The sequence below is a fragment of the Lissotriton helveticus genome, chromosome 12 (genome assembly GCF_964261635.1).
Source record: "Lissotriton helveticus chromosome 12, aLisHel1.1, whole genome shotgun sequence".
Classification (NCBI taxonomy): Eukaryota; Metazoa; Chordata; class Amphibia; order Caudata; family Salamandridae; genus Lissotriton; species Lissotriton helveticus.
The window spans coordinates 839181913-839206234 of NC_136073.1; the positions used below are offsets into that span (position 1 = coordinate 839181913).

Sequence of the window (24322 nt, forward strand, 5' to 3'; positions counted from 1 at the left end):
GGTGAGAGGATAAGAGACACCTATTTAGACATTTCAAAGCTCACACCATAACCCACACAATCTACAATATTGCAAGAAATAAGCATTAACACAGTCACTATGGCATGTTTATAAAACACACTGTCTAAGTTCAAGAAAAGACAGGGAAAAGAGGATGCGAAACAGTGTTGAGGACAGAGCAGGAGAAGCAAGAAAAGCAACAAATCATTTGACACTTTATAATTTCTATACAAGAATGTTAAACAGCAGCTCAGATTTCAAACGTCAATATTTTTCCACCTGTGAGATAGAGCACCGTGATTCCAATTTAGGTTTAGAGCACAGGTACTCTCAAACATTTTCCCAGGGGCCACATAGTATGGTATGTGGTGTGACCGAGGGCCACACTGATGCCAGCAGGGTGGCTGTCGGGTGATATGGGGTTTGCAAGGTGTGTGTAGAGGAAGCAAGGAATCTACAGGTCGTAGCTGAATTGCACAATGCTAAACCAGAAAACCTGACTAAATAGTGTGATCCTAGGAATTGGGGTTTGCAAGGTGGGTGTAGAGGAAGCAAGGCATCTACAGGTAGTAGCTGAATTGCACAATGCTAAACCAGAAAACCTGACTAAATAGTGTGATCCTAGGAATTTGTTTTCATTTAAATGTTTTACTTTGCCTTCTCTTGTGTTTGATCTAATGAACTCTGATGTTGCCCATTTATAATAGCAACCCAGACCACAAGGAGGGTGCACATAAGTGACTTGCCTCTTAGTTTAATATTGCCATTGTTGTCGGGGTCAGTGGAAGCATGAATGTTTCTAAATTCATGTTTGAAAACTATCATGTAAAAAACGAAATATCTCTCAATGCAGTGATATCATTGGATATACTAAGGTGAAAAGGTTCTGCATGTTAGCAAAGCACTTTGAAGAGACTATCATTTTATACGTTTGTTGTAAGAGGTCTTTAAAAATGAAGGTGTTTCTAAAATGAAGTGGTGCAGGACTTCCATTCTGAATGTTAGTGCTGAGTCAAGGTAAACAGCAGACTAGAGCTGCTGTTCACGAAGGGGCCACATGGAAAGGTCAGGCGGCCGCAAGCGGCCCCCTGCCATACTAGGACTATCACTGGATTAGAGTGACGTGGTATGGGTATCATAGGATAGGGTTATGGGAGGGTGGAGGAGGACACCAGGGAGCCTCTTGCACAAAACTGGACCTACAGAAAGAAAGCAGGGAGAGCCCCAATATGAACTCCATTGGAAGTCTGTGCACGGTAAACCCTGAACTCATTAAGATGCTGAACAAAGGCACCAACCTCAACAATTCCAAGGCTTCGTCTTCAGATTGTTCTGAATATGTTCGACTGTCGCCTTCAACGTCACCTGATCCAAAAATGGGAACAACCTTCACAAAACCAGTGGGGAAAAACCCTCCCTGGTAACGCTCAGGGCTCCAGATAAGGGAAGTAACTGCCCGATCTGGGCAACAGCATCGGGACGGTACCACCAAAATAGCAAGAGTAAAAGTAAACATTTACTTGCCCTTCTCTATCTGTTCAGATAAAGCAGTGGCCATAGCAGCACGCCGCAACGGGGAGCTCTGCTACTAAAATTTGACCTCAACATGTCCTTGGGGGTACCAGAACTTTGTATTCATGTACCAGAATAACTGCACGTACCTTTTACTAAAAGAACTATACATTAAAATTAAGAATTAGATTGTTAAATACTCTTACTCTTCTATCTTATCTGGAGTCCTGGTGTCGCTGTATGTGCACTTTAAGATGTCACTGTACAGGAATTGTACTTTCTGCTCAATCCATCACTTTTTATCTTGATCATCAAAAAACTCTTAACTTCAATGTCTATATATGGGACCAGGGGATGAAGATCCAACCATACGAAGTGTTGCCCAAGGAAAAAGAGGCAAAACACAAAGTATAGGACAACAACGACACGGCCGCTAACTTTCAGATCATACTGCTGGCTTGAAAATGGTCATGCCAGTCAGCAGCCATCTTTCGAATGAAAGAATACTGGGGTTCAATCAAATGTCTAAGCTTGCGGCCAATCACTAACCCTAATTCTATGCAACTCAAAGCCAACACCGTAGACTTTAAAAAGCAAGTGTTTTTTCTGCCTGCCTTTTGGCTTTGCCAATGTTTTTATTGTTTTGTAACGGTTTAAGTAAAAACGTTATCATAAAAACATTTCTGTTTCATAGAACAGTCTGGTCTTTGGGACTTTAGGGATGATTTCCATTGAAGTGTGTTTTTATTGCAAATACTTCTATCAATTTCTTTGCGGCTCTGTGTTTATTGCATGTCTTTTTAACACCAAACTAGACTTTACAATGTAAGGGTACTTTGTTGGCCATGTTGAGACTTCTTTCTTACAAACTGAATCCTGCTGAAAACTGATGCGAACAACCCATTTCAAGGATTTTCACAGGGAGCCAAAACAGCAGTAGTCAATCTGATCTCATCTCTGCTTGTGTAACTGCTTGTTTACCTTTTGTTGGGGTTTTGGCCTTCTAGGCTTCATCAATTCTGTGATTATCTTTGCAAGCTTCCACTCTGGCATCACAGACAACAGAGTAATATTTTGTAACAATCAGCAAGATTTGTATTTTCATAAAAAAGAGGAATAAAGATCAATTTTCCTTGCTACCACATTTTCAAACTGTTGCGTTTACATCTTGGAGCTGAAGCACGAATTTCCAGTCGCTACATTTTGGTTTTCAGCCAGTACCCTCTCCTTGTACATTTCGTGAAAATAAAGAGAGCTCTTTCCCTGTCAGCCCAGTAAGCAGAGCACAAAGTATTGTGTATTGTATTGTGGTATACTTATATAGCGCAACCTGTCACCACCAAGGGCATCCTGGCGCTTTTGACCCATGATCCAAGCAGAAGCAATAGCTCAACCCGCGCGATACTGGTCAAAGGCGCAATACTGGTCAAATTCAAAGCCTCCACAACACCCAAGGCCCAAAACATGCACTCAGTTTGTCTTGGGGTGGGCTCCACTTTTCAGACAGACATCGCTTAAAGTCAAGGATGTCAGAAAACTAAGAAGTGGAGAAGAGAGGCAAATAACACTTACTATAATGCTGAAAGTGCAAGGGAATTCTGCCTTTCGATTTACAAGTCAGAACCTGTGAGGGCCAGATTCCCACAGAGGACTTCCACCAAGCGCAATAAGCAATTACGAATGAGCTTGGGAAGAGGCAGAGAAACAATAGCGCTTACACACGGCCATCAACTAAACAAAAAAGTCTAGCCTTTAAATAATAAATATAAACGTCTTACAGATTTAAAAATGTACTAAGTATTTACTTCTCCGTGATATGCAGACTCACACAAGACAGAGCAGTACCCTTCTTAAGAGGCCAGTCCTTTTCAAGCAACATGTTGCGTATATGGCCTCTAAACGTAAGTATTTTGTCTTTAGAAAGCAGGACAAGTGTTAACCTAGGAAAAGTTTGTCTTCATCTAAAAGTAAGTGCTGGGCTTTAGAAGTTAGAATGAAAAAAAATTATCTTAAGTCAGATTTTTGTCAGAAATCATGAAACTGATCTTGTTTAAGCACAAAACGGACTTGAAAATGCTGGGCTCTCACTACTTCTAAGTCATCCTATGCTTTAACTCTTCAGGACAGCTCCAATCATCAACAATTCCAATATCTAGAACTCAGGCCTTAACTGGCCACAAGCAGTTTCTACTACAGTAAATTCTCTGCTACTAAGACCTCTCTGCTCTTGAGCAATTGCTATGTTTTGAAGAAAGGCAAACCTAGGAACCCCTGGGAAAAATACCATGTCAGAGTGCTTCACAATCAGCCTAAAACCCCGGCTGTTGCTGGGAGGTAAGTACACACATTCTGAGGTCCAGTCTGTTGCAGAGTGGGAGTAATGATGTCGGTGATCCAGGCAATATGAAATCCAAAAAAGGAAAACAAAACAAATTCCCTCGTACCCCACCCAAATAAAAACAGAAGCAGGGTTTTTCAACCGAATCGTTACCTTCTTTCATGTTTGCAAAGCGCTCCTTCAATTGGTGATCGACCTCAGGGCCAAAGGCAAAATTATTCACAAAAATAACACTGCAAGACAATATTCTGGTTAATAAGACAGCAATAATTAAGGAAAAAGATATACATGTTAAGAGTAAAAAAAAAAAAATTGGCCCGTTTCTATGGATGCAGATATTGTGCTGGTCGTGCTTCTATTTTCAAAATACAATGAGAGATGTAGTTTGAGGTATCACATGTACAGACCAGACTGACTCCCTCCATGCACTTCTGCAACTTCAAGTTACCCAGCAGCAACATATACTATACCCCAGCCCGAGCTCCAGATACCTTCATTATAAGCACAGATACCAAGAGGCCGGAGAAGTGAGCCTCCGTCTCTAGTAGTGAATCGCTGTGCATCACCTTAGGAAATGTCCCGTTACTGAGCCGCAAGTCACCACCATACATCCCTCACTATGCGAAATATCCCACTGACTGCATCGGCCTTATCCCTGTACAAAAAAATGAAGCCGAGACAGGCTTGGGGAAAGGGTAGAGGTGGGACTGCAGCACTGTAAGGTGGCCAGTCACAACAGAAGCGAAACATGGACACGACTGAGAAGCAATAACACAAACTGCCCAGAGGAAGGAGCCCAATACTACAATCATTTTAACCTATTTTATTTGGCTATATCCATGCAAGAAATAAAACACATACATTCAGACAAGATGTCCTCTAACTACAAGCTGGCTTTTACAATTTGGGAATAGGGACAAGGTTATTTTGGGCTCTCTTTAGTATAATACATGGTTTCTCACACTGCGAACTGATGTAATCACAGGTTCAGCGGAGGACGAGATTTACAATAATTCTTTGAGGGAGCAGTAGGAAAAGGGACGCCAAGATGTTCAGCGAATGTCTTCCCTGTGCCTGGTCTTATTTGGTCATTGCTGCCTTTGCAGCTTGGTTTGTGCCAAAGAAATACTCGAACATTTTATGGATTTCAAGTATCTTTTTTTAATCCTGCTCATTGAGGGCATTAGGGCGTTTTATAGCGATCTGAACTTCACTTGGCATAAAAACAGATGCCTCCTTGGAAATCTAGCGAAGAAAGCTTCGAAGCAATCTTTAAAAACACTGGAGAATGCTCTGGGAGCGCACAGCTAGTCATCAGCTCACTCTGTTCCTGGCTGATGGAGCCTGAACTCCCTCATGGCATATGCGAGGCAGATAAACACCAAGACGCTGACGTACGATCACTCATATCAACACATAACCGCAGTGTTCATCAGGATAAAACTAGAAGCACAGGCTGCAGCTGGTCACAGACACCATCACTCATTCCACGATAGTAGTACGTATAGAGCTTACCCAGGATTACCCGGTGCCGAGAAACGTTTAAAGCAATGGTGCATTCACTCAGAGCAAGCCTCAGAAGGTAGGGAAAACAGGCGGATGCTGCTTCCAAGCGGCACCAAACCCCTTGTGGGCCTCAGCACAAGTTTCGTCTGGGGACAGTTATCCAACCAGCAGCAGCAAATGAAACACAATTCAGTGGCGTAGCCAAGGAGGGCGTAGACAACTAATTAACACAATGCCTTTTCTATTCCCCTTGTCAAAAATCAATGTTCTACATTATTTAGTTCCGAAATGTTTACTTTGATTTACGTATTAAATTAAGGGTTGGTAACTTTTTACTTAAACTAAGAACCAGGGCGGACGATACCACAGAACACACCTTCAACAACCCAGTTAAATATCCGCACACAATTCACTAGTCTTTTGTACGTCAAGCGATCAGAAGCAGGAAGTAATGTTTAACAGATGGCCTTACGTTGCACACATTTAAAAGGAAAATGTTTTTTTATTAGCTTTCCTAATAATATTACTGTCCTTAGCTGTTTGAGTGTCTACATCGTGTATTTCTGTTCTTCCATCTACTTATGGACAGTTTATTTTGCCTTATTTCCAGATGCTTTTGCAAAGTGGGCATCTGTGCCCACCTTGAGAATTCACGTACTCCGCTTTGGCGACTGGGCACATCTTCTCATTGGTTTTCTGCCTGTTTACACTGGACCACGGGAGTTCACTCTGCTCTGTGGATCTGTTTTAGGATAGTACAAAAAAGACCAAAGAAGCCACAGCGCTGCTGACTACGGGCCAGACAATCAACCAATCAAGCTGAGGGGAGTTCACATAGAAAAGGCTGGTGGGTGTATTTTTGTTTCTGGTCACTAGCTCTTGATTCTCCAACTTCTACTGTTGTGTCCATCTCAGGTCCTAGTTGTGTGTTTATGAAAGAGGTATGGCCACAAAAATAGCTGAAAATGTGCTCTGTAAACTGTTCAAATAATCTTGATCCGATTACCCGAGAAATTTCTGCTTTTGCGCACACACCTGGCTCACACAACCTTTCTATTTGTAGTTTTCAGCTCAGTCTTGAAACCAGCGGAAGCACTTTAGGTGATATCGTGGACATGTCCTACTGTCTTCCAGGTGGTGGGATCCTTCATGGATCCAGTTTATGAGTATGCTGCCATCCTCGGGTATATCATGGCTCAGATCCTCACTCACCAGGTCCCACTAAAGCACATGACTGATCTTACCAAACTATTACTACCAAACCCAAAAAACAACAAACGTGCTGCAGAATTAGCATGATTCTACTACTGGGAACAGATCAGCCATGAGGGTCTACCATCCACCAAAGACATTGCTGACAGAAAAAACAAAGATATGCTTTGATCATCCATATTTTTGTTCACGTCTACCGAAGCAGAGAAAGTGACACCCAAGGAGATTAATTCAAAAGAGCGCCATTAATCAACCTTTGTTGTTTGGGCTTGCAAGATTTTGTAAGTATCAAGTGTCTTACGATGGCCTTGTTGAGGGAGGTGACCAGTCAGAAGCAGTGGTGCTAAAACAAGACATTATCTACAACACACCACAATGTTCAAGTTCTCTGATAACGCATTTCTTTTTACATCACATAGCTCATCTGTCACAACGGGTGATTGATTAGGCAACAACTAAGAATGGGATTATACGTAGAATCCAAAACAAACAAGTGCTTTTGGGGGAAACAAAGTAATAACCCAGTGGGCTATTTAACAGCAACATTTTTGGTTTTCCGAGAAACAGTCTATAAGAGTAGTCGGAGTTCTACTTTTCAACCCGGCCTATAAGGACGTGCACGCCAGATGATAACATCTTCATTGATTGACTGATCAAACCCACTCCAAAGGGGCCAAGGTCTACATACACGTCTACTACCATTATTCTGTGTCGTTTCCACTCTTCGGGTCAAAACAACTGTCCACTACAGCAAATTCAGTGGTCACTGGCACATGGATACGGGCCAACTAATCACCCTTTCAGTTTGGTAACTACTAAACTAAAATGAAATGGTCATGAGTTAATTCCCCCTTTACCAAACTGCGGAACCATTCAACACCGGCAGAAAAGGTGCACACGTGTTCTATTAAATGAAAGCCTTCATTCAACCAAATGCAAAACGCAGAAGGAATTGTAAGAGCTTAGTTGCATGGGGTGCAGAGTAGGGACAGTTTAAGACAGGCAGAACCATAGAAAGGCAATCCCGTTATTCAAATAACTGGGCAAGGCATGGCTGGGCAGATTTCAAGACTGTGTATAGTGGTAGACAGGGCCTCTGTGTATTTGGCACAAGCTCAAGAAGTTGCATCACCCAGGTCACCGCAGCCTGTGTTCTACAAACACACAAGTCATACACAGACACACCTACAACAATAAAACAGGATCTGGCAACATAACGATTCCCAGCTCCAATCCCCTTGGAATAATAACGATCCCTTATTCTGTGCGCTCATAATTTCTGCAATGATGGTGGAGTAACAAATCTAGGATTCTTAGGTGGCACCAGTCACATTATACTCTCAAAACCCAAAATGTAGCTGTTCCGAAGTAAGCGTTCCCCAGGACAATCAAGTTTAATACCTTGTGTTTGCGATTCTGTCCCTCCACTCTTCTGACAGGAAGTCGCCTCTCTCCAGCTGAAGAAAAGTAAAAGAAAAGTCTTTGGCACAAGCATTATTCCATTCTATTATCCAGAATCTACTTAAAATACATCCATATATTTAAAGTTTTTCGAACTCATTTGAAGGCGTCTGCAATATTGGTCAGATATGCGTTTAATGAAGTTAAATAGCTTTTGTAAATTCTAGACCTTCATGGTTCATAGTTTTACGCTCTTACTGCAAACCAAAACTAACCGTGGTAGAGATAAACTGGCCATGGGATGATAACAGTAAGTCATGGATGTGGCTGGCATTCAGCTATGCAAGCGGAACACCCATGTGTGGTACACTGAGGTCTTGGCGACGGATCAGTTAGCGTGTCACCCATCTCACAATCCTGTTACGTTCTGCAGTGTTTGCATGTGGTGCCTTCGCTAATTGTTTAGTCTTTTGGCCCTTTTCATTTCTGGAAGCAGACTTTGGTTTCACAAACAGAGGGTGTCCAGTGTGTGCAGGGGTGATGGTGTCTCGGATTATGGCGCCTCCACCGACCCTGCTTGTTTTCTTGGCTTCTTCTGTGCCAAGGTCCTGGCACTACCCTTTTTCCCACCCCTACTCTTACTGGTCCCATCTGCATGCCTCCATGTCAGTGGGTTTCACTTGTCTACAAGTACACTCCCTCCCCTATTCCCAAGACGCCCGGTTTAGGAGCCAGAGCACCAGCCTTCATTGGCAGGAGCTTTCATTTACTTGTCTTCCTTAAGCCTTACCTCTATGTACAACTCTTCCTACACTATGAAACCGCAGGGCTTTTCCTCTCCTTCGCTTACCCATGGAGGGTCGTGGGCGTTCCCATTGCTCTTCAGCAGAGCTGAAGCTACAGTGCTGTCGATGCACCGAAAGGCCACAAGAGGGCACTGCATGATTTAAAACGAGAGCTACACCTCATACTTTTCGCTGGTCATGAACAGGAAACAAGGGGATGATCGGACACAACAAAATGGCTGGGCCACTTGCCTGCCGACTCAATACTTTGTTAAAATTCACTTAAGTCTTGCTACACAAACATATGACAAAAGGGTAGCATTGATGTAGTCCGAAGCAGTTTGAGTGCGATTTTAGAAATGAGAGATTAACATAGGACTGAAATAATAGAATGAAGTAATTCCCGTACAACCCAGGAGCCTATTCCATTGGGCAGGCAGGGCCCAACCCGCTTGTCAACCCAGGACCGGCCAGCCAGAGAGAAAGCAGGTCACTCTGCTAACCTGCCTGATGCCATACTGCCACAAGTAGGACAAAACAGAGAAAGGAACCCCAAGTGGTCCAAGAACTGAAATGTATTCATAATCAGTTGAAAGCGGATCAACAGTGAGCATACTCAAAACATGAGCAGGGTTCATTCAGCATATTCTGAAAATGAAGGATGCCGGGAACAAGCAAACAGGTCATTGGTTTCTCCAGATAAACACCTGGGGCCGGGACTGTGGCGCATCACCTGAAGGAATAAAGTCTGGCGTTAGTGAGAGATTAGCGGATCTGCTCCAATCGAGCAAGAAGGTGGGCGGCTCCACCTGGGACACACTGCCCGCAGGTGCGACCGCCCAAACATAAGACAAGAGGTAGCAGAAGAGGCGAACAATTGACCAGGGTGATCACATTTCCAGGAGGCCACAATGGTCCCAGTGAACCATGGAAATTCATGATTAGAGGTTGAAGCAGAAAAATACACTAAAGCAAGTGATTCACACTTAATGGTCCTTTTTAAAGCGAGTCCCAGGGGACGTCAATAGCCATATGCGCCTTATGTCACCAGCAGAGGACAGGCATAGAATCTCAGCAAAGCTTAGGGTGTTCAAAACTGCTTGCAGTTCCTAGATTAGTGACTTACCCAATGAGAAATATTTGAAATATCCACCCAGAGGAACCAGCGTGTTTAATAGACTCGTGTTCCATGTGGATATTCCCGGTTTGGTGCAATGTTGTCTCAGAGAAGTAGGACGAGGCATGTGAATCTGCTGACCATTCCCATTCCTAACATTTTTCAGTAGCATGGTTTGAAATCAATAAAGTTGCATATTATATTCGACGACTGAACACTATTTACCAGGAAGGTGACAAAACTTACTCCGCGGACATCCATTATTGCAAAAAAAAAAAAAAAAGCTTAGACTCTTCCCTGCATCACAAAAACACTTTTTGGGACTGGTTCTACACTACACACTTAGGAGGACCAGTCTCATGGATGGACATCCACTGCGATACGCACCAGTCTCTCACAGCCATCATTACTTTAGCACAATCTGCAGCAAACAACTTTTTGTTTAAGTCATCCAACAAAGTCGTGCATGTACTGTCGTGTATACATTATTCTAGACAAGAGAGCGCACTCATGTAGGTGCTGTATCCCATGATCCTTCAGTTTGAAGGAGTCCAAAATGTAATTATCTTTACAGTTAAAAGATTATAATTTAAGTATTCGACCCTTAATTTCACCCTAAACCATATGATACTCCTGGAAGTGGAAAGTGAGATGGTTTAAGGTACAAAAGAAGTGTCCCTCGACTGTGGCAGAGCCACTCCTCATAAAAAATACCTTGCTGCTGGATTAAAAAGGCCAGCATCAGGTGTACAACATACCTTTTGTTTATTAATTATTTTACGTAGCGATTGATCGGTAACATCACAGAACTCAGGTATTTATTTATTATTTATTTATTTGAAAGTATTATATAGCGCGGACAAGATCTTTGCAGATATCAGAGCGCTTTACATAGAAGGGGTACATGAGGGAGCATAGTCAGACAGATAAATCAATAGATCAAACAGTACAAATAGGTGGCTGCAGAGCCAATCATGTGAGTAATAAGACAACTAATACAAATAAGCAAAGGGGTCAAACATGTAGTACAGCTCGGTGCAGAGTATTAACAGAGTTCGAGATAATAGTTCAAGTGTATTTAGCCATGAGGATAGCTTTTACTTCATTTTTAAAGAGTGTAGTGGAAGAGATAAGCCTGGTTTCGGGAGGGAATGAGTTCCAGATCCTAGGCGCCATTCCTGAGAAGGAGCGCTTATATGTTTTTTCCTTCCGGAATCTTCGAGGTTTCAGCAGAAGATTGTTTGTGCCTCTAGTGTTTCTAGCTCCGCCAGAGATTGTCAGCTTCTGAGCGAGGTAGCCGGTGAGTTTAGGTGTAACGCCTTGTGTGTCATGCAGGCGATTTTCAGATGTATTCTGGCTTCAAAAGGCAGCCAGTTCAGGGATTTTAAGTCAGGGGTAATATGGGAGTGCTTTTTTGACCCAGTGATGAGTCTCGCTGCAGTGTTTAGAGAAGCTCTTAGGGGTGCGGTTGTAGTTAGGGGGAGTCCGCAGAGGGCGGTGCTGCCGTATTCTATTCGAGGGATGACTAGTGCTTGTACTGTGGTTTGGAAGTCTTTGGCTGGGAGGAAGGGTTTAAGTTTCCTCAGAGTGTTGATCTGGAAGTTCGCTCCCTTTGTTGCCTTGCTGATATGTTGCTGCATGTTGAGATTGGTGTCGAGTGTTATGCCTAAAGATTTTGCTGAGTCCACGATAGTGGGTTGGACATTGAGTGCGGTTAGGTGTTTAAGCCAAATTTGAGTGGTGGAGATCTTCGCTGGAGGTGAGATCAGAAGGAACTCTGTTTTCAGGGCATTGAGTTTGAGATGATTATCTGCAAGCCAGGATTGGGTGCCTCTGATCGTTGAGTTCAGGAGCAAGATGTCTTTGGGGGATTGTAATTTGAGATAAAGTTGGGGGTCGTCGGCGTACATGTGAAAGTGTACATTGGATGCTTGTAGCAAGGTGGTGAGAGGTTCCATGACTAGGTTGAACAGAGTTGGGGATAGAGAGGATCCTTGGGGGACGCCTAGCGTTACAGGTATTGGCGAGGACATCAGGTTGTTGCTCTTGAATTTCTGCGACCTGTTGTGAAGAAAGGAAGTGAACCACTTGAGAACAGTTCCAGATAAACCCATTCTTGTGTTTAGTAGTTCTAGTAAATTCTCATGTTTAACGGTGTTGAATGCTGAAGAGAGATCAATAAGGATGAGGAAGCAGGTGTCGTTTTGGTCTAGCATTTGAAGTGCGTCGTCAATTATGTGAGTCATAGCAGTTTCTGTACTGTGTCCTGCTCGGAAGCCTGACTGGTGAGGGTTGAGGAGATCAAATTGTTCAATGTGTTTAGTCAATTGTAGTTGTGCGCATTTTTCCAGCAGTTTTGCGAGAGTGGGAATATTGGTAATGGGACGGTAATTGTTGAGATCAGAGGGGTCGGCTGTGGGTTTCTTTAGTAGTGGTGTGACTTGTCCAACTTTGAGGGAGTCAGGTATGCTTCCTTGTTGGAGAGAGCTGTTGATAATTTTAGTCCAGAGAGGGAGAAGCAAAGGGGTAAAGTCTTTTACTGCGGTAGCAGGAAGGGGGTCCGTGAGGTGATTGGATGGTTTCAGGGTGCTGAGCAGTTTGCCAATTTCTTCTTCCGAGTATGTGCCAAAGGTTGACCATGTAGCATTGTTTTTTGGTTCAATGGGTGCTAAGCACTGGGGTCTGGAGTAGAGGCTTGCGTCAATGAGAAGATCGCTCTTTATGTTGTCAGTTTTTTGGATAAAGAAAGCAGCGAAGTCTTCACAGGAGGGTGCTTCACGCACAGTGTTGAGTGGTTGGGGTAGATCCTTGTATTGTGATCTGATTAGCTCAAACAGTTTTCTCGGGCGGTTTTTTGCTTGGTCGAGCTGGAGGCTGAAGAAATCTGATTTTGAGCGTTTTATTTTCCTGAAGTAGGCGTTTCTTTTTCTTCAGAGCTTTTAGGTGCAGTGCAGAGGGAGCTGATCTCCAGGTGCGCTCTGCCATTCGCATGTCTCGTCTATCCTCATTGAGACTCCCGTCGTACCATGGATTGGAGATTTTAGTAGAGACTCTTTTTAGCTGCATAGGTGCAGCCTCATTAATTATTGAGGTCATAGCGTTGAGATAGTGGTCAGTCAGGGTTTGAACGTCCGTAGCGCCTGTCGGTGGGAGTAGGAGATTGCAACTGTTAGGGGGCAAAGAGCCTGGGTTGAGTTTTTTCATGTCTCTTTTCCAGACTTTGGGCTTGGAGAATTGAGCCGGGTTGACTTTAACTTTTTCATTGATGAAGAATGTGACAATATGATGATCTGACCAGTCACAGGGTTGGATGGACTCGAGTTGGATAGAGTCCTCTTTGGAGACGATCAGGTCGAGGATAGAGCCTTTCTCGTGGGTCGGGCTGTTGCATATTTGGGTGAGGTTAAGGGCATCGAGGAAATTTTTAAGACTATTTACCACCGCGTCATTGCGATCGTTCCAGTGGAGGTTGAAGTCACCAAGGTATATTTGGGTGAGCTGTCGTCCGGAATTGGTTGAGATCATATCCATGATTTGTTGGGAAAAGGTGAGGTTGTCCCTGGGTGGGTGGTAAATGCTGTGAAGAGAGCATATCGGTTTGCCCTCACTAATAATGTCGAGGCAGATGTATTCCCAGGATGTTGGGGATGGTAGGGAGGTGGAATTGACTTTCAGAACAGAGGGGTTGTTCCTGTAGATGCATGCGATTCCACCACCTATTTTGCCCGATCTGTCGAGCCTGATAATGTGGTAGTTGGGAGGAACCAGAATGTCCATTATAGGTGACGAAGAATCAGTTAGCCAGGTTTCAGTCAGGATGATTAGGTCAAGGTCCAGTGATAAGAGGAGATCAGCAATGGCGGCGGAATGTTTCGAGGCCGATCTGCAGTTGAGGAGAGTGCATTTGAGACGGGGTGTGTTGAGGGTGGTAGAGGGTTCTAGGGAGAGAGGGACTTTTCGAAGGTTATTGGGGATGGAGAATCTGCTGTTTAGTGTGCGGGGTCTAAGGGGATTTGAGTGTATCGTGGGAATGGTGAGGTGTGAGGTGGTTGTGTGATTTTGGGGGGCTGGGTCATAGGAGCGGAGAAGGGTGAGTGTGTCGAGGTCAGAAGTAGGGTTGTGGGTGCGACGAGGGCGGTTGTTGCGATTGCGAGCTGGGATTGAGGTCCGGTTGGGGGAGAGTTGAGTGAGAGAGTTAATCGGAAGGGTGGGGGGCAAGTTGGGCGGGGAGGTGTAGTTGTGTGAGGGGTTGCAGGGGCGACGAGGGGGACGAGAGCAGTTGCTGAGACTATGAGCAGGGATTGACGCCCGGTGTGGGGCGTGTTGAGTGAGGGAGTCAGCCGGAGGGGTAGGGGACAAGTTGGGAGGGGAGGTGGAGGTGGGTGAGGGGTGTATGGGGTGTGTGGAGAGTAGTTCTTTGATGTTGTGTATGTCTTCTTTGATCTGAATGAGGGTGGCCATGATGTTGTCCATCGTGGGGTAGGTGGTGGAGGTGGGGGTGGCAGTCAAAGGTGAGTGACTGACCAGGGAATTCGCGTGCAGGTGGGAGAGTGGGCTGGTGTTCGAGCAGGGTTGCGTTGTGTTAGTGTACGGGATGGTGTTAGGGAGGAGAGAGGTTTTGGGCGGGAGGGGTGTGGATGAGGTAGTGAGGAGGTTGGTGGTATGAGTGAGGGCATTGATGGTAGGCGGGGGGGTCAAGGTGTAGGCTGGGAGACTGATAGTAGTGGTGGGGGTGCAGGAAGGGTAATGGGGGCTGAGAGTAGGAGGGGAAATGGGATTGGAGATGGTCCTGTTGTGGGGAGGGGGAGTTAAATTAAGAGAGGAGGTGGGTTCTGCGTAGTTAGTTAGAGGGTAATGGGGACTGAGAATGGGGGGGATAAAGGGAGGGATTTGTCGATATGCGAGCTGTTCTGGTGCTGAACTAGGTTAGGTGTGTTGTGGGTGGGAGCTGTGCTGTCAGGGGTGAGCGGAGTGTTAATGCCAGCTGTAGGTGTGAGAGGAGTGTTGATGGTATGTGTGGAGGTCCGAGGGTTGGTAGAAGGGGTGGGGGTGTGAGTGGTGTATGAGGGGGAGCGATCTGTGTCTGTGTTTAAGGCGTGTGTGGCAGCTGCCTGGTGCTGAACTGGGATAGAGGGGTTGTGGGTGGGAAATGAGAGGTCAGGGGTGGTAGGTGTGTCCCTGATTGAGGAGTATGTAGTAGCTAACTGGCGCTGAAATGGGTTAGAAGGGTTGTGGGTGGTGGGAGCTGTGAGGTCATGGTTGGTGGGACTGGAGGAGATATGAGTGTTGGTCCGCGAATTGGAGAGGTGCTCTTTGAATATGGGGAACAAGTTGTCTAGTAGTTCCAGGTTCCGGTCTGTGGATTGAGATAGGACAATCCCGTTATTGTAAATAGTGATGGTGGCTCTGCCTGGGAAGAGTTGGGATGGTGTGATGGAGAGAGTTAGGCTGTGAGCGGATTTCCTGGTGGAGGAGACGGTGAGTAAGGTGAGGAACGCTTTTCTCCATTGAGCTCTGCGTGTGGTGTGGAAGATGATATCGGTGTTCAGGGATCCAATGACCGGTGAGAAGTAGGTGTCAGCAAAGGGGGTTTCAGGGTGTGACCTAAGGAAGTTGTGTTTAAAGCGTTTAGCGGCTTTTTTGGTGAGTGTCGGTGGGTAGTTGATTTTATATGTGTGATTGCCGATAGGATCCATGTTGGGATGGTGGTTTAGGTGGGTATGGGAGAATGCACTATAGTGGTACACATGTGCAGAAAAACAAATACATACAGTAAGTTACAAAGTACAAAAGTGGCACTAGTGATCAACCAGCATAACCCAAATATAAGAGTGTGCAGAGAAACAACTACATACAGTAAGTTACAAAGTACAGGAGTGGCACTAGTGATCAACCAGCATAACCAAAATATAAGAGTGTGCAGTAGATGAATGACACTAATGAAACTTGAGTGTAATGAAATTGAAGTAATGAAACTTGAAATGGGAATATGTACGTTGCAAAAGGTGCTAACAGTAAAAGCAATTTAGAGTTGAAAATATGATAAAGCAATTTACTTAAGTTAATGGGACGGCACACCCGATGTAGAAAAAAAAATGAATGCAACTTCCGGAGAGGTTCTAAAAAAGTTTAGGATCAGGTGAAAACAAATACCTTCATTATCACAAGAAACATTTCTGGTGAATGCAGTTAAATAAAATACGAAAACCAACAAATGGGCAAAAATGTGGATTATCTTGGGTTGCTGATTTTCCGAACACAGCGGAACAGAAGCAAACTAACAGTTCTTCAATTTGAAGAAAAACTAAAGTGGAAAAAAACTCAATATCAAATACAGGATGCAGGACAGAAAGTAAAAAATAAAATTCAAAGTTTGAAATTATTAGGATTTTAAGACATAACCAACACCTAAAACCCCACACATAAGGGGAGTTTGGGGGTAAGAAAGGTCTCTGTAGTGTCTTTGTGACAAAATAGGGAACATGGATTTAATGAGGAAGCGGACAAAAAATAAATAAAAGAAAAGCGAGCAGGGGTGTGGGTAGTTTCGTGGTAGGGAGCTATCAGAACAAAAAATTTGTTTATGGTGAACTACCTGCCCCTCACGAGAAGTCACTGGGGAGCGGGTACATGAGTTTACGCTGTCAAAAATATTAACAAGAGGAGAAAACTTACAATTCTCCAATATAGCTGATGAATACTACACCTGGATGGAAAACATGGTCGGAGTATCCAGATAAATGTTATCAGTGCCGGTTTTGCATAGCCCGGCACTCATCAGCTCAACACACAGCCATGCACATCACAGCAGAGGTGAGACCATGACAGTCTACAGACAGGGCCTGACTGCACAAAACAGCACTCCAACGATGGCTCTTTGGGGGAGAGAGTCGAAGGTCCGAGACATCACCGGGGATGGAGGGGTTTCTGGCTTGAAGTGAAGGCTTCCGAGGCAGAAATGCAGGCCCTGCAGAGCAATCTAGGAGAGAGGCCGTGCTGGAGACCTACGCAGACCGGCTCAGACAACACAGGAGAGCGACGGCCTGGAGGGGAAACACACAGTAACTGAAGTGCAAACACTGAGCCTGCACCCCCTGGAAGGGTTTCACTATTAGCATTCTTGGGTTTAGTTTTAGTTTGTATAAACAAAGGAGAACTTGTGCGGAAGGGCTGGCACAAAGAGGCACACTTTGTATTCTATGCAGATATGGGACACCCTGCTAACCACGAGCAGTGTCCATGTTCTGCCCAGACTTATCTGTACTCCTACGAGATTCTGATGGCGCAAAATCAGATGCTTGCGGAGAAGCAAGCACAGGGTTACCACAAATACTTCGGACCCATCCATGTGACCAATGTAAATTTATAGCAATTGCAAATCAGCAAGTCAAACTCGTTGTGCAGTGACTTTGCTTAAGGCTTTGTAGCCTTCCTTCACACCCAACCACGGGGTGTGGCGAGCCCCCCCCTCCAAAAAAAAGTGAGATTATAGCAGCACAGGTACGTTGGGGGGAGGGGCATTGGAGCAGCCCTTTCCAAGCAGTCACTGAAATGTAATCCACCTGCTGAATAATGCTGGGGGGGGGGCAGAGCCATCTGCAGCAGAAATGACTCCCTATGTGACAAAGCAGGAGACGGGCAAGCTTTCGGGAGAAGCCAATTGCTGGCCCTAGGGCACGGCGGCTCATGGATTGCTAGATTTAGAATCCTGCGTAGAGGCAGCTTTTCTTCGACTTGTGATTTTAGGCACTTTGGCCGGTTTCATTTCGGCGGTGAAAAGCATTTCCCCCCCCCCCCCCCACGGCAAAAATAAATATGGAAACATGGCAGAGGAGCGATGCCCCCCTGCTGTTAGTGCAGCAAAAATGACAAATAAAACGGTAATGAAAACAATTGCCGTTTTATTCGTCACTGCCCGCACCCCTTGCAGTGTTTGGGGGTGGGGCTGCAGCTGACTGGCAGCAGGGAGTAGCGACACTGCGCACGTCACTTTGGCCGGCAGTCCTGTGACGGCCAGCCTAACTTGCGCAGTGTAAACCTACCCACCTACAGCCAGGTGCAGAGCAGGCACCGGCGGGAACGTCCAGGCAGCCCGCTCCAGCCAATCCTGGCGCGGCTGTCATTGCTGCTCATCTGCAGCATGAGAGCAGCGCCGGGATTTGCAGAAGGGGGTGGCCTGAGGCTCCATGAGGTGAAGAAAGAAACGCGGGTAATTATTTTTTATTTTATTTATCTCTTTGCCCCCCCAGTGGGTGTATCTGCCCCCACCCGACGCCCCGCCAGTGTTTGGGGTCACGGCCCCCACCGGTGGAAAGGCCGCCGGGGGCTTTGCTAAAAAACGGTGATGGATTAAAACCATGATCTCTTGACTTGGTAAGAGTATTCTGCATCATTCAGAAACTCTGTCCATCACCACCACCCTTTTCCATAATCGGTTTCATCCACACTATGTGTGGGAGGATATACTCAGACGTGAGTCCCTTGCTCATTGCACCATCAGGATTCAAGCAAGCCGGGCCGAAGAAGGCTGTGATGCCAGAAACCGGTCCCCGGAAGCTCGTTTCCTTCCCAGTACAAGAATTGGCTTTGTAGTTTGGTTTGCCCTGTTCCCATCATGCACTGGGACAGGAACAGACTAATTTGCATATAGCCAGGTTCTGAGCTGGGATGGTGCAGTGAGCTAAAAAAACGGTGATGGATTAAAACCATGATCTCTTGACTTGCTAAGAGTATTCTGCATCATTCAGAAACTCTGTCCATCACCACCACCCTTTTCCAAAATCGCCGGGGGCTTTGCGACATGCGTAGCTCGCATGGAGCCGGCAGGCCGGCGAGGAGCGCCGACGGCCAGGAAGGGCTGCTGCCGGTACAGCTCGTCTTTCCTAGCGGTAAATGCGGAGGAGAGCTCCGTTTCTGACTGGCCCAGCCACTTCCAAGATGCCACGGTGTGTTTTTCACCTGCGTCACTTCCCCACCGCCCCCCTCCCTTGGTTTCTTACCACCAAACTCCAACAAGCGCTCACCTGCTGTCTCCAATAACTCATGCTGTCCGCCCGCACCAACACCAAAAAACACAGCTCTAGGCAGCCGAATGCCGCATGTGTCTTGCTAACCTTCTCCGAGATCCCATATCACAATGTAATACACCAGTGAATGTATACACCAGGTACCGGTCTGTGCTCGCGCCCCTGAATGTCGGTGCTTTTCCAGCAGCACTGTCATTAAGGAATGTTGGCATCATTGAGAAAGTGACCCTGACATCACACATATCAGGAACTCTGTTGTTCAACGAAGTGTCATGTTGAGTTTGTATGCGATACATTTTTTTACAATATAAGATTATTTTTTCCAAGAAATTGTAAGTCATCAAACCGGTCCAAATATTGAATGATTGATCTCATATTCATTAATAGCAAAATAAAATTAAACATGTGACTTTAAACGGATGGGCAAGGCTTTAAGTGGGCCGGGTCCTGCCGGTAGTTCTAATAAAGAAGGTGCTGAGGCAGCTCCCTATCAGCTCTCCATTTTTGTCCTCGCCCTCAGATTGAAAAAAAAAAATCTAAATTCTGCAACTGTACCAACCTTCACTCCCTTTGGTGTAACTTCAGAGACTCGTTATAGTTCTTTCAGTCTCATAATTTCAGAGCTGAAGCATTTACAATATTCTATACTAGGATGCCGCAGTTGTTGCTTTAATTATCTTATGCAACTAACAACCATTGGAAAGCCAATAGTCCTGACTTGTAGTAGGTGTAAATTTACTTGTTGTATTATATATCTGGATGGAATGACAGAAGCAGAAAATACCAGCCAGGGAGCACACTATGCTAAACACAGATTTTTAGCTTATTTTTTAAGCCACGCCATAATTGCAGCGGCCAGCCGCGGATGGGTAGCACTGCATGAACTCCACAGCCCCAAATACTTAACAACTTCTAAGGAAACAGCCATTCAATGTATGCAAACATGGACTATTCATAAAAATCAAACAAATTGATTTGCATTAAACAAAACCTGTGAATACGAAGCTAAAACAGAACAAGCATTTCATTCATCTTCGAGCAGTCGGGATTTGACGGGCAGTTGCTAGGGTTGATGCATCCTGATTGAAAGGGTAAGCTTCAGGCTCCATGCACATAGATATGGACATCAGGTTAGCAATCCGGACACCTGTACCCTGTCCATGCCTCTAGTTTCATTTATATGTTAACACCTGGACTGCTGTTCGATGTCTGTCCTATATGGGACAGACAGTCTCACCGCGCCTTCTCCACTTCCTTCAACGCATGTATTTACCCAGTGTAGTTGAATGCACCTGTATCGTTTCCTTTCCGCAACTCTCCTTCCAGAATACTGAACCTCAAGCCTTCCTGTCGGTGCCGTCTCCGAGCCGTCATGGCAGCTCTGCTCAACTGCCTCTTATTTGTCCTGGGTCACTGTAAGATTTGAAAATGGAGCCAGATCGGGTCAGTGACCCAAGAGAGCGGCTTCCATATGTATTTATTGGTGCCACAAGCTCCCTGCCCCACAGTTCATCTCCTGCAGCGCCCTAGCATTTCTTTGCCTTCCACACTGGCTCGCCACAGCCCGGCTTCACGGAACAGAAACGTCTTTTCAGCCAATCGAGGGGCAAAGACAGCACATAATCAATGCTGCCCAACTGACGGAACAGCCAGTGGGCACAGATAAAAGAAACGAGACAAGAGGTGGGGCTAAGCATGTAACCAAGTCCTTCTGGATATCATGGACATAGGCAGCTTTCACATGTGAGAACATTTTTATTCATCCAATGCCATGCATTAAAGGTCCTGGTTTAAAAAAAAAAAGTAAAACAGTTGCCTTTCCCTGGGAGATGTGCAGTTCCCAAGCACTCTGTGCAATCCTAGCAAGAGAAACTTTTGAACTAAAGCCAGTTTAATTGCATTATGTCAACGAAAGGCACACATTTTGTGCTAGGATGCACTAAATCTGGACATTATGACACACGGGTTTCAGGGACAGCCCAGCTATGAGGCTGTTTCCAGGTTTGAATTCCAGAGATTAGGTTCGTGAAGTCATTTTTATTTGTTAAATGTTAAATGGAGACCGGCTCTCACTGCTTTCTCAGGAGGCAGGTACTGTCACAGGGTGAGAGGCCTGCAAGCCCATGGCTTGTTATCAGCTGCTCCACAAGTTTCCCTTGCTTGGGGGAGTGGGCGGAGGCAGACATATCTCTCTTCTTTTAATGTTTAACAAAGTTATCTCTACCCTGCACGCTAGGTGTGCGTAGGAAGGTTAGCTAGTTATGTGCCAGAGAGTTTAAAAAGCAGAGCAAGTTTACTTTCCTCCTTAATATACCCACTGCAATGACATACATATATCTATTACGGTCATCATAAAGTGTTACAACTCCTCCACCCAGCTAAATGATCCCTGTAAAAAGGGAACATTTGGACTTTGTGCCCACGTCTGCACTCCGATCTCTTTCTGCCAGACCAAAGATACAGAATACAAAATACTCTCCAGCAATCGCCTTTTCTTTGTTGATTTGGCAGTATGTACCTTCAAAGCACCCAGAAAAAAATGCAACTTGAAGCTACACGGCCACAAAAACTATCCTACCACACACAGAGAGCAAACCCACAGAAAACTAATTTTAAGGCAAATGGTGAAATGGACCACATTATTCATCAGTAGCCTGGACTCCCAATAAAACCCACAACATATGGGGCGAAGGATAGTGGTTAAAAAGTACTGGATATAGGCTCTAAATTTACGTTCAACTGGAGAAAAACTTGACCCGCATCTTCTTGGCAAAAACTCTATAGCACTCTCCATCGCTCTGCGATGGACAAAGGACGATGAATGCTGCATGACAGTTGTATCCGACAAAAAAGACCCAGATTAGCGAAACAACGGATATGCCCAAGAGCATTTCAGTAGCGATGAGTTTGTCTCCCTAGTTCTTGCTCCAAAGAATGCACTGATGTTCAGGTGGAAGTCTTGCAGATTCCCAGAAGAGGGATCTGTCCAAGGAATGCATCCGGCTCTAAAGGCTCTGGTGCACTCTTGCAGGTGCCTCCCACTCCAAGGCATTGCTCAGTCTATCACCAGAAACCAAGTATGTAGCAGTGAACCAAAATATGCTAAAGCAATTACCATCAGAAGGTAAGAGTACCAAAAAAAACCATTGGTAATGCAACAGTTTCCCTCGTTAGGAGTGCGAATGCATGCTACAGGTTTTCAATAGCTTTTTTGTTATTTTTTCATGGACAACTAGAACCGCACAAGCAAATCTGAGAAAGAAACAAATGAGGCGACAATTCCACTCACTGTGTATTCAGCATGCTTTTTCCCATACCACCGCATCCATTTTCGGAACTCTTTGTCCATCGACTGAAGAGGGAAATACAAATCGAAAAGCAGTTAATATGATGGCTACAGTAAAGTGACGGTTAAAAGTACATTATGGTTCGCTTTAGACAGAATGGCACTCTTCACTGCTTGCTGTCAGGCACAGACAGCCAACGCACACATCTGACTATCAATCATAAAAGAAAGCAATATCATGTCCTCATTACTAGGGGCATCCAAGTATAATATCAATAATTATTTTACCTCCAAGAAAAGTTTCAGTGCAAAAGTCTAGGAGCTGTGTTGCATTTTTTGCCTGTCACAACAGCACACGGGGGTGCCGTGTTAAGGCAGGAGAAGGTTAAGCAGAATGTGCATTTACAGTTATAGCAACACATTAATCTGGATATTGGCTGTCATGAACCACAATCACCAACAGCTACACAGTGGTGTTGGGGAAGTGGCAGATGATGACATGGGTTCCAAACCATGCTCTGGACTCCAGGAAGACTGATTTGTCCATTCAGAATGGCAACTCGTGTGCCCAGAGAGCATCTGCTGATGCAACTATCCCAGATAGGGTGGACCAACTAGTTCTGCAAATGCTTGCCTTCACATTCAGTGGCATCAAAGTAACTATAGGCCTTAACAGGCTTCGGGTAACATGCACTCTGGGTTACCACCCTACTACTAAGAGGCATTTTCATGGAATATAGTAGCAAAACACTAATACCAGCGACAATTCAGTCAAGGTTCACAAGGGTACGTATTGCTCTAAGTGTCCCAGTGGTGCACCAGGCCTGTGAACCCACTTTCTGCACTCTAAGGGACTTCGGTATTACAGAAAGGCCTGCAGATGCTTGTGTGGCCCCTCCTGTAACACGGATGAGGCCAGTGCGGTTAGAGGTGCACCGCCATGATCTTGAAAGAGGTGCCCTCATTTGCATGGGGCTTGGTCCAATGCAAATGATTAAACACTCTGCCTCGTCACTGCACTATGGGGTGCTCCTTGAAAGGGGGTGGAAGGAGATATCATGGACTCCCCAGGCATCCCCCTCCATGAGGGTGAAGTGACTAACTGCACCCACCTGCAGGGGTACCTCCGCCTGTTTTCCCAACACAGGCCACACTGCCACCTGCAGAGCGGGCAGCTTGAAATAGCTTGCCATTCACTAATGTGCTGTTCCCAGCGTATGATCAGGTTCAGGCCTGCACAGAAAACAGTACACTGCCCCATTCTGGCCTTGGTGCACAGACATAAGTGTGTGCCATGGTGTAGAGTGGGACGTGTGTCATGAGCATAATATGGTGCCAGGTGTGCATAGCTGCTTGCTGCATTTGTCACATGATGGCATACCTCATCCCTTTTATTTAGACACAGTGGTAGGACTTTACTGAGCACAAGATACTCAAATATATGCAAGGTGTGGTATAGCTCACCTCTGCATACTTGGACGGAATATCAGCCTTCTCAATCCCATAATGATGCTTGCAACCTGTAGCCGCTGCGACCTGAAGCACAACTTGTCCGACCCCTGCAATAAAAAACAAAGAACAGCTAAAAATGTGTGGTGGACAAGGCTAGTGACCCAAACAAGAGCAATATAAAAAAAAAAGAACATTGTAAAAGCAAAAATAGCCATATTAAATATCACTGGAAGATCCAACTCTGGCAGAAGAAGCCCAGCATGTGCGACCCGCTAACAGTCATTCCCACTAGTTGGGGATGGCATCAATTGTCATAATTTTCAGCAACAAATCCAGAGGATCGCCTTGAGAGTGAGGATAGCTATTCTCAAGTATGCGCTTTGGTAAGCACACATTTTTTGGCATTGCCAAACTGTTACAATTAATATTTCCAGATTGTGCACATCTTACCAATCCAAAGAATGGAGTGATGATTGACAAAGCCCCAATTTAACACTTCAATTTGTAACACCTCCATGTCAAGTTGGAAGCCTTCATCGCCTTCTCAACGTACCCATTGACTGCCTCCAAAAATATCTAGTCCCTCATGATTTAACCTTCCAGAAGAGCTTGCCAGGAAAAGACACTCCATCATTACACACCGGAGAAGTCTAAAGAGTGGGAACTAAAAGAGACTCTCCACTGCCC

At 45.2% G+C, this 24322-nt stretch overlaps 1 protein-coding gene across 2 annotated transcripts in view; it reads right to left on the minus strand.

Annotated features, from left to right (window-relative positions):
• DOT1L (DOT1 like histone lysine methyltransferase) overlaps positions 1-24322 on the minus strand; it is a 235074-nt gene that overhangs the window by 129480 nt on the left and 81272 nt on the right. For both annotated transcript variants that reach the window (XM_078671100.1, XM_078671099.1), the window contains exons 6-9: positions 23648-23742; positions 22187-22249; positions 7970-8025; positions 4004-4083 (exon numbers count right to left, since the gene is read on the minus strand). In XM_078671100.1, the coding sequence (XP_078527226.1) occupies positions 4004-4083; positions 7970-8025; positions 22187-22249; positions 23648-23742 (294 nt within the window). The remainder of the gene's footprint in view (positions 1-4003; positions 4084-7969; positions 8026-22186; positions 22250-23647; positions 23743-24322) is intronic.